Genomic DNA, 14,731 nt, shown 5'->3' on the forward strand with positions numbered 1-14,731 from the left:
CACCACAGTAGAGAAAGGAAAATTGTACTCCAGCGAATATGGTCACCAAGAACCACCTAAAAACATAAAATTCTTAATATGCAGATTCACAATTGTTTCATAATTTCTCAGCTGCAGTCATAAGAGACTTCAAAAACTAGCTTAAATGAGAAATATGTCTCTCTGCATTTCCCAAGACTTTGGACACCAGTTCAGTGTTCTCTTTAACTATTAAGATTCCTCTCTCAAAAATATTTAAGTATGTGGTTCAGGTTCTTTTCCTTAGAATTAACGGCTTTGGTATGCACATAAATGTTTTTACAAAAAAGAAAGGTGGAGATGTCTTATACATGCACATCACCAAAAAAGGACATTTCATAGAGTGGGCCACATTAACACCTGAAATACAAAATTCAGAATACTAAATACAATAGCCACAGGCTGAATACACTTGTTTGGTTAGTGACACTCCTAGGTCTACACAGCTTCATGATCAGGAAAAAAGATCCAAATGCTAAGGAAAAGAAAAAGTTTCAATAACCAAACTTGAAAATGAAAACAGATCTTTTCAAGTCTCTTACTCAATTTATAAAGCCCTTTTTTTGTTGAATTACTGTGGTTACCAAACCAATATTTTGTTTTCAGATGCCTGAGTTGTTTTGCTTTTTACACATGCACACATACACACACACAAACAGCTTGCTGTAAGTTCTGTTGATAATACAGTAATTTGGTTTAGATGTTTTTTTCCCTTTGGGTTAATTTACTGCCAACTTCTATCTGCAAAGATAAATAAAAAGTTCTAACTGAAAACATAACTATAATATTCAGGTATTTTAATTGCATTATGAACTTCCTGCTGAAATTGCACCAGATTTTTTAATATCATTATATATGGATTAAAGTCTGAGAAACATGCCTGACTACTACAGTAACATACTTGTTCACAGAACGGAAACTGCAAAAATGCCACAGATTCCCTGCTAAAGTGTCTTAAGGAATTACCACGACAAATTTCCAAATACAATTGCTCAGTCTCAATTCCTTCCACAGGCAGAGAGGGACATGTACGGCGATAGTACATTTCTATTGTATGAATGTATCTTCTGTTACTGAGCTCTCCAAACACCTCTGATAAAGTTAATCCAAATGTACGCAACCATACATATTCCAAGTCCATGTCAAATACAGATCCTGGAGCCCACTGAGAGATCAACTGTTTCAGTACAGTTAGAGGTCTGTATTTATGTTATCTCCACAAAAATCTCTGAGGGCTGCCTGTTTCATTACTTATCACTTGGGTCAATAAATCTTCACATGCACCTCCAGTGAATTACATATTTGGTACATTAGACTTCTTCCTCATATTTAATAGAAAATTTTTTAAACAGCTGTAAGCTGCATTGGGCTTTTCTTGATTTTGAACTATATTTCAAATCACTAATTCTAGGGCCTTACCTATAAATGTGCATTTCTTTAAGTTGCAAGTCTTTTAATGTTTTATTTTTTTATAGAGGCTTCTCAATATCAGAAAAGAAAAACTTTATGTGAAAGAAAAACAAGTAAAAATAATGGGGTAATCGAAGCTATGTGGTGTTAACAAAGAATTAAACTAATGGTATTAAAGCCACTTGAAAAAATAAACTTGCTACCTCTGGAATCCATCCATTATTTCATTCTGCTGGAGAATAAATTATGGCTATTACTTGTTAGCTTCCAAGATTCAGAAAAATGCTTTTAAAAATCACATTTAACTTTCAAAATATAATTTTAAGGGAAGAAATATCACAATTGAAAGATTCCCTTCAATCCTTTAAAAATCATTATTTTCTAGGTATCTTTACAAGAAGATAAAGTATCATTTAACCAACCAAAGAAAAATCCAATCAATATCATTACTGGAATCTGGAAGCTTTGCACTGTATTGTGCACCAAAGGAAGGATATGAAGCAAGATAACCATCCTTACAGAATCATGGGGCTCTGACTCTGTGGTTGATGAGGAAACTTTGGGACAAGTGCAAAGAAATTAAGTATCAGCCTCTCCAGTGCCTCTGCTACTTCTACAGTTTAGCAAAGAGAAGCAGTAACAGTTCTGAGACAGTCTTGGATCTGTTTCACCCTGTGTTCTCAGAATGCTAGATGCAGCAATGAAACTCTCAAGAATTCATTTCCAGTAGCACTCTTGCAGTACTGCAACACGAACTCTTCTGAGTACTAGAAATTTCCACAAGGAATACAGCTCAAAAGTTAAGATAATAAAGTTGCAAAATAAACATGTGTCAGCTTCAGTTCATGAGACAAGGCCCAAAGCATTTGAGTTAGACTTGAAACTAAATTATTCAAAACAGCTTTTTAAAATCCTTCTCACTACTGAAACTATAACGCAACATTCTGTGGTTCTGGCATCTAAACCTTAAGTTTAAAAAAATTAATTATTAATGAAGTTTACTACATCTGATTATCTCCTTCCATCTTTTATTTGTATTTCTTCATTAATAGAAAATTAATAAGTAAATTGCTAAGTCACTGGCTGTAGTAAATGCATCAGGATTAGAGAGGAATTATCATAGATTAAAGCAGAAAGATTCATAAGAGCCCTTTTAAAATGTCTGCAGCTCATCAACTACTTCAAGGCAAGTACTCTGTAATCAAAGCCTAAGAATTGTATGGTCAAGGCACTCTAGAGCTTTAAAAAGTAGAACATAGCATCAAGATCTTCGAAGGGAGTGAACAATTCCAGATGTCTTGTTTGAAACATGCTCTTTCTATTCAAATAATATGTTTAATATTCTGGAAACATAACACCTTTCTAATGGAGCTCATCACAGGAACCCTAAATTAAGGCACCCCTATTCATTAACTTTTGGAAATTTTAGTCAAGTAATATTGCATCATTTTGTAAATCCCACCTGAAGCCCCAGGCCCTTGTTTATAACCCACAATTCTTACAAGTTTCATTGACCTGACTGGTTCCTGATCATATATCACATTACATAACCATGACTAAATTATTTCTCTAGTTTGTAAAATAAAGCAAAAACCTTAAACTTTCGGTATCTGTATTCCACTGACGAACAAGCTAGCCTAACAAAATACTATGCAACGTTAACTTCAAGGTGTAGCATCACAAAAAGGGCTAATGACTTACTACCCATCATAACATAATTAGATGGAATCTAATTCTACTTGCACATACTTATAACAACCTTCAATATTACCTAACATGGCTTTTGTAGTTAAATTGTCTGAAATTACTGATGTCTTGTTATTTTCCAGACATACCAGTTAGATTGAACATATTTTAAGAATTTAAAAAAATTATCTTCGTGTTCAGTGATTAGAGTTCTGAACAATTTTATAAAGGACAACATCAGAGTATTTCAAAAACAAGTCCTGAAATGACACATTTTCTGTATTTGTGTTCCAAGTGTAGTATTAATGCTATAGTTAATACAGAGAGGACAAGTTCCTGACATAGCCCCAACAAGTCTTAAAATGGTGACATGATTATTATACTTTTCATATACTGCAAGTTGTCTGCCTATCTGATAAAGAAAAGTCAGTTAGGTACTTCTAGCAAAATAGTTTCACAACATGCAAGTCAAACTTCTTAGAAACTTCTACCTCTAGTAGTTACACAGATCTCAGTCGAGAGATGTATAAGATTTCCATAATTGTAAGTCCTCCCATTAGAAGACAGGCTTCCTCAATACTACAAAAAGTGAGGATGTCAGCTGGACTCAGCTAAATGTGATCAGTATGCCTTCTGGCTCAAATCTAAGGGTGGAAAAGCTGAAACTTACTCCCGCTGATCAGACTGGAAGACCTAACAATTATAGTTGCTCAATATTAATATTTGTTGGGGAAAAAAGGCAAATTTGAAACAATGATTAGTAACACTGAGCAGTCAGCTGCTATGCTAAATTCTTGTGCACCTCTGCAAATATCTTCAGTTTTAAGCACAATACCTTGCCTTTATCAGAAAAAAAAAAATATTAATTAATTTGCAACATTAATAAATCCTTACAATGGGCTAAACTGGAATTGTTATCCCCATTTCACACAAATATTACCAGAAACCAGTAATCAAAAATAGAAACCATTCATTCTGGTGATCTGTATTTTTCCACATAGTTCTGTAGACACCCAAGAGGTTCAATCTTTGATGCTTTCTCTCTCCTATACTGCAGTGACATTTTCCATTATTTGATTATTCTAAATATGACTCTACTTAGAAGATAAACAAACAATGGCATTTCTTTCCCCTGGTGATGGTCCTAAAGATAAAACAGGCATCCTTCATTATAAACCTGGACTTCTACATCCAAGCCCCAGCCTGAATACAAAGACTCTTGAGTCAACAAAGCTTTTAGATCAGTGCCTAATTTCAGACATCCTGGTTACTCCTCACTGACTTCAAATAAGTTTACTCGCATGCTTAGAGTTAGTTTACGCCTATGCTTGAAAATAAGTGTGCTTGTGCAATAACTTTCAAGAAGGAGCTATCATTTAACATCCAGGCTTCTATATCACACATTCTCTTAACAAATGAGCACCAAGCAGGGGTATTGGATCCTGTCAAAATTCAAATTCTGTAGTGCATTGCATCTGCATTCTTTTCTGCAACCTAGATTGCCTCAGACAACTACCAATCATTCTTAAGATGCAGGAAATGTAAATATGGAATAGCCTCAGCCATTTCCATAATATTCTTCACAATGAAAACTTATCACTAACTAAGCTTTTTGTCTTACTTCATGACTCTGCACTCCCTTGCACCAAGGGGAGCATAGGGGGAGTAAGCCAAAGCAGAGGAAGCCTTTCAAAACAGAGACAATTGCTGTAAGAAACAGAAGGGATTATGAGGGAGAAGAATTACTAGAGTTGCCTAGGATATCTTGTTTCTTTTTTTGATGTTGTTTGCCTGCTCCTTCTCCTTGCAGCAGAGAAACATAATATTCAGTGTGACAAGAAGTTATGACTTACTTGTGTAGTTTCCCTTAATGTGATTTAGCATTTCTCTATTGTAAAAGCATTCAGATTGCACATATTGGTATTTCAGTAAATATTTATGTCAATTTACTGTTTTAAAGTGCTTCCAGGTCAGTAGTTAGCTTTTCTTGAACACCTTAGCAAACGTTAGTCCCTGCTGCACTCTACCTGTACTAGCAGCATTAGGATGGTGGGCTTTGTATCCAAATACTGTCCCCCCAGCAAGACGACTAAAAACATCCTACTCATCTCATTTAGATTCCTACATATTAGATTTCAATGCCACACAAACACAGGAAGGGTCTGAATCAGCAGTTCAAGACTCCAGCAGCTTCCTCCATCACCAAATCCAAAACTCTACTGCCCAAGGATACCTCATCATAAAATGACCAAGCTCCATATTTAACACAAGTTTCTGGCTCCACCACCTCCCACTGCAAGCCTCCTTCTGTCACAGCTTCCTTCTGTTTGTTCAATTATCTGTTTTATTCTCAGCTAGTTTATAACAATTTATTCTTAACCCATCATGAGACACTGGTGTCCATCTTTCCTGTTTCCATTTGTAGCTCTGCTTTCATGCATCACAGAACAGGACTTACATTTTGGGGAGAAAATGGGAGAAAACTTGAGTGACGTGCTCTATAAAGAAATAAAACATTGCTGTTACCTTTTCCATTTTCTTTCAGTAGGATTCAAGTGGATTATGTCCACCAACCAAAAGATGAGTATTTTAACCCTTTTTTAATAAATTATGTCTGTGCTTCCACTTGCAATATATATTAACACACCAAAGAATTTATGAATCTGATGGTTAAACAGACTGTTCTAAGTTTTTAGAAATAAGTAAACAAAAAGAGGTGAAAAAGCATACTCTCATTATAGACTGACTGGATTTATATGTTTTCTTTAGGTATTTTTGAGATTTCCAGTGATACAGTACTGGAATACACTTTTGGTTTACGTGTTGGAAATATACACTAATATTACATTGATGTTAGCAACAGCAACATACTCTTCTCTCTAACATTCACATTTTCTTAATGCATTATTTGATACAGACTATGCACAAGTAAGAAAAAATTAACATAACAAAGTATCCTTAAGCATTTTTCTAAATGCATCAGAAAAAGGTATTGCATCCATAAGCATAAATTCTATCCATACACGTCTAATGCTATTAAAGTTATCAAAGGAAATGTGACTACACAATCCCATGTCGCCTATTAATAAGAATATCCCAAAGATATGCTTTCAAATGCTTAAGTAATTCATACATCCCTCAAAATAAAAAAAAAAAAATTACCTTACTTTTCCTTAACAATCTTAGACAACTAAATCTTTACACAGCATTGCATCGCAGCAACATGATGTCAAGTTAAAAATGTTATGAAATTAAATGCTTGTAGTGTGTATTACTGGGGATCCACTACACTGTTTTGCTGTACCTCAAAAAGCACAGAATCTCACCATGAAACTAGGCAATATAGAGCTGATCCAACTCCAACTGAAGACAAAGAGTAGTTGAATTGGGTCCTTTCAGACTTACTATGCAAATACAGATAGCTTCACTTTCTTTAACATGCCAGCAAAGAAACCATTTCCAAGGAGACACAGGAAATAGGAAATAAAACAACTGTTATCATTATATTACCCGTAATTAAACTTCTAAGAAGTAACACACCAATACATACACTGCTGCACACAGAAAGGAGTGGCATTTGGGGAGAATAAAATAGGTATGATACACTTTATATAACTTACATAAGTTAAAATCAAACCACTGAATACACTATAAAAACCTTTGATTAAATGTAATAAAACTTATCTGTATGACAACATTTTTGTCCAAGACTACCATTGATTCTGTGCATTGCAGTTATGATTAACAGATTTGCCAGACTGTGTTCTTATCTGGAAGGAATAGCAAGATTTGGAATTAATGACAGAAAGCTTACTAGTTCCATATTACGTTTCTTCATATTTTTCCTTGACACTGTCTATGCTAGCTGATGGGGGGGAAAGTGAAAAAAAACATGTTCTATAATTCATGCGAGGCTCATTTTTGTTACAACTGCTGACATGAAAATATTTTTATTTGTGAATTATTTCTAAATAAAATGACCTATCAAGCTTTCTGTGACAATTTACTTTCCTTCACTAGGAACATGTAAGTACAGTCAAAGAAAACCATATGACTGTGACCACCTAAATATCTTTTATAGATAAGAATTTGTTCTTGCTATTTTCCTCCCAGAAAACCCGACTTCACAAGTTCAGATTTTCTCCTTGTAATTTGTCCTGATGATGACACACAGCCCACTGCTTCAATCAAGCTAACAGGGGGCTCTTACAAGTCCGTGAGTGACCGGGTATTGCAGTGCCATATGCTTGTCGGTGCCCTACTCACCCACATTATACTTTAATACATTTTTCATAACATATTGTTGATTCATCCAGAAAAATCAGTTCAGCACACAATCAGCAAGCACAAAAACAGTGGAAATAAGCCAGGGGAAAAGCAGGCTTTAAATAAAAATGATCGTATATGGACAGTACTCCCTCTGTGGCTCGCTAACCCATTAGACTTGGATCTCCCCTCTCCCATTTCTTAGATACACCTGTCAGCGAAGCAGAGGCCGGGAAATTGAGACCCCGGCTTTCCGCCCAGCCCGGGCGGGGAGGTGGATGCGCTACAGTCGGAGGCAACACTTGGGCTGTCACGCAAGCGGCGGAGCCGGCTCGGGCAGCTCCCGCGCCCCTCGGCCGAGGCTGCCATTGCCGCGCGCTGACAGCCGCTGCGGGCGGGAACCGCGCGCCCAGCCGCGGGCAGCACCCGGCCGGCCGTGCTCCGCCGGGCCCCAGGGCAGGGCGAGGCGCGGACAGCTCCTCCGGCACCACCGCACCGCCGCCTCCCGGCGCTTTCCACACGACCGGCGGTGAATTCGCCGGGAACTTTCCGGCCCGGAGATGTCCGCCGGGAGCCGCAGGCCCGCTCTCGCTCGGTCCCGGCGCGAGTCCCGGCTCGGCGCCCCTCACGCCTGAGGGAACCCCCCGCCGCCTGCCCGCCCGTCCCGCCGCGGCCCGCGCTCGGCCAGGCGCGGCGGCGCCCCGCGCCCGGCCCGGCCCGCAGTGCCGCCGGCCGCGTTTGTGCCTACTCACCACAGCTTCCTCTTTAAGGGCATCAGACTGCCCCTGTTGGAGGCGGTCACCCCTATGGCCATCTGCAAGACAGTCAGGTATTTCTGATACTTCATTTTGCCGTCGCCCCCCCTGTCCCTGCCTCGTGCCCGCCGCCGCCACCGACAGAGTCTCTCCAGCCGCTGCATGCAATCATCAAATTTTTATTTCCAGGCATCTGCCGTCCTTGCGTCGCGCTTCTTCCCCTCCTCCTCCTGCCGCGCTCCCTCTCTCTCTGCCCCCCCGGCTCACGCTCTCCTCCTCCTCCTGCCGCACTCCCTCTATCTCTGCCCCCAGCTGACGCTCTCCTCCTCCGCCTCCCGCCGCGCTCCCGCTATCCCCGCTCCAGCTGACGCTCTCCTCCGCCTCCCGCCGCGCTCTGCCCTCCCCCGGGCCCACGCTCCTCTCCTCCTCCTCCCGCTGTCGCACTCCTTTTCAGCCCCCCACTCTCTGCCCCTCGCCTTGCTGCCGCGCCTTCCCTCTCCCCCGCCGCCACCTTGCTGCGGGGCTCCCCCTCCTCCCGCACCTGCCCCTGCCCGGGCCGCTCGCCCCCCGTTTTGCCTCCTCCTCACCTGCGCTGTCTCCTGCCGGCCGCCTCCTCCCCTCGCTAGGCCCTCGCTGGGGCCTCAGCCTCCCCCTCTGCCCCCTCACCCCACAGGCCGGGCCGCCGGTGGGGTCGCTCCTCCCCGTCCCCCCTGGGCGACCGGGCCTTCCCCGCCATCTCTGCCCGCTCCCGGGGCGCCCCCGCCCCGCTCCCCTCCCCAATTACCTGGGGTATCCCGCCCCCGCCCATGTGGCGCAGCTGCTGCTCTGCCCTCCCGCCATCAGAGGGGCGCCATGCCGCAGCGCGGCTGCCGCGCAGCGCTGCCCTCTCCCAGCCGCCTCGCTGGCCTCGCCGCTAATCCCATTAGCGCCTAGAATAGCCCCATGTTATTTTAATCATCCCCCCGCCCCGCCTTCCTCCCCGGCTAACAATGTCGGTTGTGGGTTAGCGGTAACTGCGCTGCGGAGGCAAACGCCTCGCCACCTGCTGGGGCGGCCCTGTGGAGGCGCTGAGGGCGGAGGTGAGCAGGGAGGTGAGGTGAGGATGAGGGTGAGGTGAGGATGAGGCGAGGTGCGGGCGGGACAGCGCTGCGGCAGAAGCGGCGCTTCCCAGCAAACCTCCCCCGGGGCAGGCGGTGAGTGAGGCGGGCATGTGGGCACCGGCGGGGAGGCCACTCGGGCACAAGAGAAGACTACCCCTTTCTTTTTATTATTCCATGTGTGTTTGAAAATCAAATGGTGATTAAGTCAAACTAAAGTATTAAATGTTTTTAGAGCAGTGCCCACCTTCTGGATACTTTAGCAAAAATAGCAGAACGCATAACCGTGTAGTGGCCTTCACTGTGACACAATTATCGTTACAACTTCAATCTGTTTTGTGCTTCCTCTTCAAGCTCCACACTTAAGAGCAGCAGAAGACTGTGCATTTGACAAGTGCTTTTGGAATTAATTCTAAACCACAGTACAATATGATCAAAGACCCTCCACAGCACAAACATCCCTGACGTGAGGGGTAGTGCTTAGCAGACATGTTGATCAATAGTGATGGGCAATACTTTGTCTAGAGATAGCTTGTTTAAGCATGTAAATATTTTGTAGAATGCAGGGATGAACAAATTCATGCTGAAGTGACAACTTTTCATTAAGATGCTGTAATGTAAATAATATGAATTGTAATACTTACCCAGGAGTTGAGGTGCTAAGGTGGCACTGTCAGCTAGGAAAAATACTGTGAGCAGCATTGTTGCTTTATGGCTTAGAGATGAGCATTTCAGTGATTATTTTTCTTCTCTTTTTGTGTGTAACATATACCTCAAGACTGTAGTAGGGTACATTCTACCTAGGCCTGTTCATTACGCAGGAAACAAAGAAGATAAATATATTACTTGGAAGCACAGCAGATTTTAATTAGAAACATAATAGTTGTATTACTGTAGTTAATGAGATGGATGGCTTTGCATTTTCAGCCAAGAAATCTGAGGTGTATACAAATGTCCTGAAATTCTGCGTCACAGACCATTTAAAAAATTCAAATGTGAACTCGATGCCCACTATGAGCCTGTACATCTACAGCTCTCAAGATACTGATAATGGGTTCTTTGTCTTTGGAAAGATCAAGCATTAAAAGCAATGAGGGATGGCTAACTTGAAATCATTAGGAAGGTTAAGGAGGAGGAATTAATTTTTGTACTTAAACAATGCTAGTAGTATACTAACTGGAAAGTCTGTATCTTCTATAGGCAGAACACCAAGTCAGTTTGAAAAGCTGTAGAGGTTTTACTTTGCCTTAAAAACAAAAACTGTAAAACCAACACATTGTTTTCTCCTTCTGTCTATCCAGTCATCATTAGCTGACTGAAAAAACGCTTGTTGCCCACACAAGTTATAAGAGAGTAAGTGTGGGCTGAATTTTATTCTCACCATCATTAGTAGAATGCTAGCTACACTGTGATTGAAATATTCATTTACACTTGAGCAATCCTATTAAGAAAATCATTTATACCTTGAAATGGTAGAAAGTGCTGACTAAAAGAATGATGAAACTGTATTAGTTTGAATGTCACATTTCAATTTGAATGTTACACCTGTCAGAAAAATACATGTTATTCTTATCCCATATAAAAATTCTTGAAAGAAAAATCTAGTCTTAATCTGGTTGTAGTGATAGACATTTTGTAGATAAGACAATCCAAGGATATAAGGGAAGCAAAGTTTATTTGAAAGCTGATAAACCTGGATGAAGCAGGTAAGCTTTCAAAGTTCTCTGCCTTGTAAAAGGACTCTGTATTAGAGTCCCAAAACATTGCTTTTCATTTTTACAGTAGCAGGTTTGGGACATAAATTTATTTTAAGTACAGAAGAGTTAAGAAATGTGCTAACAATACCTTGCATAAAGACTTACGATGGAGCCTGCCTGTATATTCAAATCTTTATTCAACTTCTTTAAAAGTCTGTTATGTGATTCCTGTTCTTAATTCAATAGGAAGTCCTAAATCTATTTAAATTCGCAAAATAATTACAGTTATTCTAGATCTAGCTCTCTAGTTTTCAATGACTATCAATCTGGTACTAACAAATTAACTTGTTTTGTACATTTTATATATCATCTTCCATACTTCTTGATGTGCATTACAGAGACAAAAAATGGATATTAATGAAAAAATTTTATCCTCTAATTTTAATTGTCATTATTTCTGTTTCTTTCATACCCGTTCCTTCTCAGTGTTGCTCCATTATGCCTTTCAGAACATCTTACTTTAAGCACCTATGTTTTATATCGCTGAAAGAGTAAAAAGATCCCGTCTTTCTTGCCTTTCAGATGAACTGCCTGTTTTTAACAGGAGTCAATCAGCAGCTTCCAGGTTAGGGTTTGCATCTGGACATCCCACTGTTAGCTCTGAGGCCTGTGTAGACCCTTTAGCTGAGCTAAGTCCAAAATTTATACAGTAGGTATCCCTGCAAGAGAAGCTTCTTCTGATCATATTTGCTGTTCTCAATGCAAACTCATTCTGTCTGACAAGATACACTCTCCTACACTACAGAAAGCTGAAAGCTGCTTACATTTTTTTTAACCTAGAGTGCATTTTAAAAACAACTTAACTCCTGTTAGATTACTTCAGGTTAGTATAGTTGTTCCATAGGTTTTTTAGTACAAAACCAAGCAGAACCATACTAATTTCTTAATTTTACTTGCTTAGGTAACTTAACTACAGACTTTATCTTAGAACAAGCTCCATAATCTGTCTGTTGCTTACGGTCTGCGATGCCTCTGCCTCTTCTGAAGCCTGTCCCCAGAATGACCTTCCAATGCACTTCTTGGCTCAGAAGAACAGACTGCTCTTTCAGTTACAAGTTACAATATTATGTATGACTGCTGCACTTGAATGGATGTGTGGTTGGCACAAACTCCACTCATGATATTATGTTTATGCTAAGACAGTGATGTATCTGGAAGATAGATGGATGGACCCTGAGAAGGTGGAGTTTAATGCCCATCTGTGTGATCTAATCTTGGCCCATGCCTTGGTGTTTTTAGGTGGGGAGTAGGCTGTTGTCAGCAGTGGGAGACTGACTGGCTGCAATTTAGAGGATGCCACTGAGACAGTTGTACATTAGGAGCTCCTATCAGCAGCTAAGAATGAGGAAGCATAATTGTGACTTAAAGCTATTTTCATTGTAAGTTGTGCCCCTCATTTTTTCAGTCTTTGTATTGTTAGAATATATCTGAGATTCCAGGTACTGCAAAGCAAGATTTTACATCATTATCTACTTCTGCTGAATTTAGGTTTGATTTCAGTAAGCCTTATCTTGCTTTCCTTTATTATTAGTCCATCACACATCCCTGTAGTGCCAGTTGTCACTAGGTGCTGTCCTTTTCAAACTCTCACCTGCGTCACTCAGTCCTGAGAGAGCTCACAGGAGGAGGAGAAATTTAGGTCTGACTCAAAAGACTCTTGGAGGCCTTACAGAAATGCACTTTTAAAAGTCTTGGCTCTGCTTAAATTAGTTCAGATAATGTAGTTTTTCTGCAATAATGTGAGGAAAAAGAAACACCACCTCTAACTGGCATAACTGTGCTGGTGAACAAGCAAAAATATTCTTTTCTGCTGATGTAGCTTACTTTGTTCAGCAAACCTGTATAAGCTATGCTGTCTGGCAAAAAGAAAAAAATAATCTTACCAGAATAAATGGCATCTTTACTAGTACTGTAATGGCTGCATCAGCAACTTCTGAGGGTGGATTAGGTCTTAATGACACATTTTAAGCCCTTGATTGCATTCATTCATAGGCTGTCAAAATTGTATTAGAACTAAAGCAAGTATTAAATAAACTTGTTGCTCTTTTTATGCCATATTAAACATCTTTTATTCGCATTTTAGAATAGTCTTAATTTCAGCTTTGCTCTGCATATAACAGAGACTTTTCGTAACATTACATGGTCCGTTCCATGTAGTTCTCAATACTGTGCTACTGTGTTGATGAAGAATTAACATTTTTTTTATTCCTAGGATATACCTGTTCCCCTTGCTGACTTTTACTCCAATGAGTGATCAAAAAATCCTGATACACATGTCATATTCTTTGCTTCTGTGGTATTTAATATGATTTGAGAACTTTTTATTACACAGTTCAGTTGGTAAAGTGGCAACATTCCAGAGACTGATAGAACACTGACATTAAAACATGACATTAGAGGACTGATCTCCATCTCTACTCTAATTTAATCTAAATCTTCCTGTTTACTAAAGAGGGTTCTTTTTCTGCAGTACTTGTTAGTAATATTTTATTCTGTTAATTTGTACAGTTAGTCAATTATAATCATAATATTAATAAAGATTTATGTTAACTAAGAGCATTAATGCAGATCCTTCAGGCAAAAAGCTACTGAAACAGGCTTTCTTGCCATTTCAGTCTGTCATGTGTAAGCTTCATACATCTCCCATTTTCTTTCCAGAAAGAAAAACAAAGGGATTAAAAGAGTAAAAGAGTTCCTTAGAATCTAGGAGTGTGTCAGATACAGTGACTCCAGGGGTTATTTTCTCCCTCCTCAAAAGTAAGAAAAACGTGTGCGTGTTCATGTGTTTCCTATCTATGCATTTACAATACGTAATTCTGTGACTTTTTCTGATCTACTAGGCATTTTCTATACCCATATTAATGTATTTATCATATATAATGCAAAGCCTTTTTCTGGTCTGTTACTGTTTCTTCCATAAACTCCCTGTTATCTGAAGATCTATAAAGATGCATACCTTACCATCATAAAAAACAAACGAAAACTCTCAGAGGAATTTTCCTATCACACTTTAGTGCACAATTGACCATCTACAAAAGGGAAAGTTTTCACATTTCTCTGAAGTGTCTTGATGACAGGCTAGCTCGACTGGTGGCAGAAAACTATGGGTCTAAGTGGGTATGGTAATAAACTGACACACTCATTTAGAACTAACTTGCATTTCTGAAACAGTTTATCCCGGTCATTCATTTGAGCTGCCAAAATAAAAAAGAGGTAAATAATTTTGTTTTGGAAGGAGAAAATGTTCACTGTGTTTTCTCAGAAGAAGAATATCTTTACAGAATACATAACTTTTATTTGACTATGGATTATCAAGAAGAAAGGGTTTGCTAGATTAAGGAATTGAAATATTTACAGGAAACTTGCAAGCAAGTATCCCTGCTTCACTATAATCAGGGCTATTTAGTAATGGCTTCCTGTAGAAGTAGTGTTAGTGCTGTTCTACCAGGTCTGATGTGGAGCTGCTTTTGGCTATTACTGTCAAATTTTAGGTTACTGCGAAAATAAGAGACTATTAAAGTGAAAAATTCAAGCTAGAACAAAGTGGACTTGTACTGCCACTATCCAGTACTTTTACATTTACCCATTTCTTGCAAACTCATAATTCTAAGATTTTACTCTTAAAAAAGAAAAAACACCTTAAGTCAAAATTACCCAAATATCACATTATGCCTGACAAGCATGACCCTCTCACAGGATAAAATAAGCTTAATGTAGAAAAAAATAAGCATATGCGTGATTT

The 14,731-nt window shown here is 39.7% G+C and overlaps 1 protein-coding gene across 8 annotated transcripts in view; it reads right to left on the reverse strand.

Annotated features, from left to right (window-relative positions):
* TJP1 (tight junction protein 1) overlaps window positions 1–14,731 on the reverse strand; it is a 196,856-nt gene that overhangs the window by 155,879 nt on the left and 26,246 nt on the right. For 2 of the 8 annotated variants that reach the window (XM_074880798.1, XM_074880797.1), the window contains exon 1: window positions 8,133–8,355. The exons of 1 other annotated variant lie outside the window; for it this stretch is intronic. In XM_074880798.1, the coding sequence (XP_074736899.1) occupies window positions 8,133–8,299 (167 nt within the window). In that variant the 5' untranslated portion in view covers window positions 8,300–8,355. Of the gene's footprint in view, window positions 1–8,132; window positions 8,356–8,722; window positions 8,740–14,731 lie in introns of those variants that run through there. 5 more of the 8 variants (XM_074880805.1, XM_074880799.1, XM_074880800.1 and 2 more) reach the window with 4 other exon arrangements.

Source organism: Strix uralensis, chromosome 11, assembly GCF_047716275.1.
Source record: "Strix uralensis isolate ZFMK-TIS-50842 chromosome 11, bStrUra1, whole genome shotgun sequence".
Classification (NCBI taxonomy): Eukaryota; Metazoa; Chordata; class Aves; order Strigiformes; family Strigidae; genus Strix; species Strix uralensis.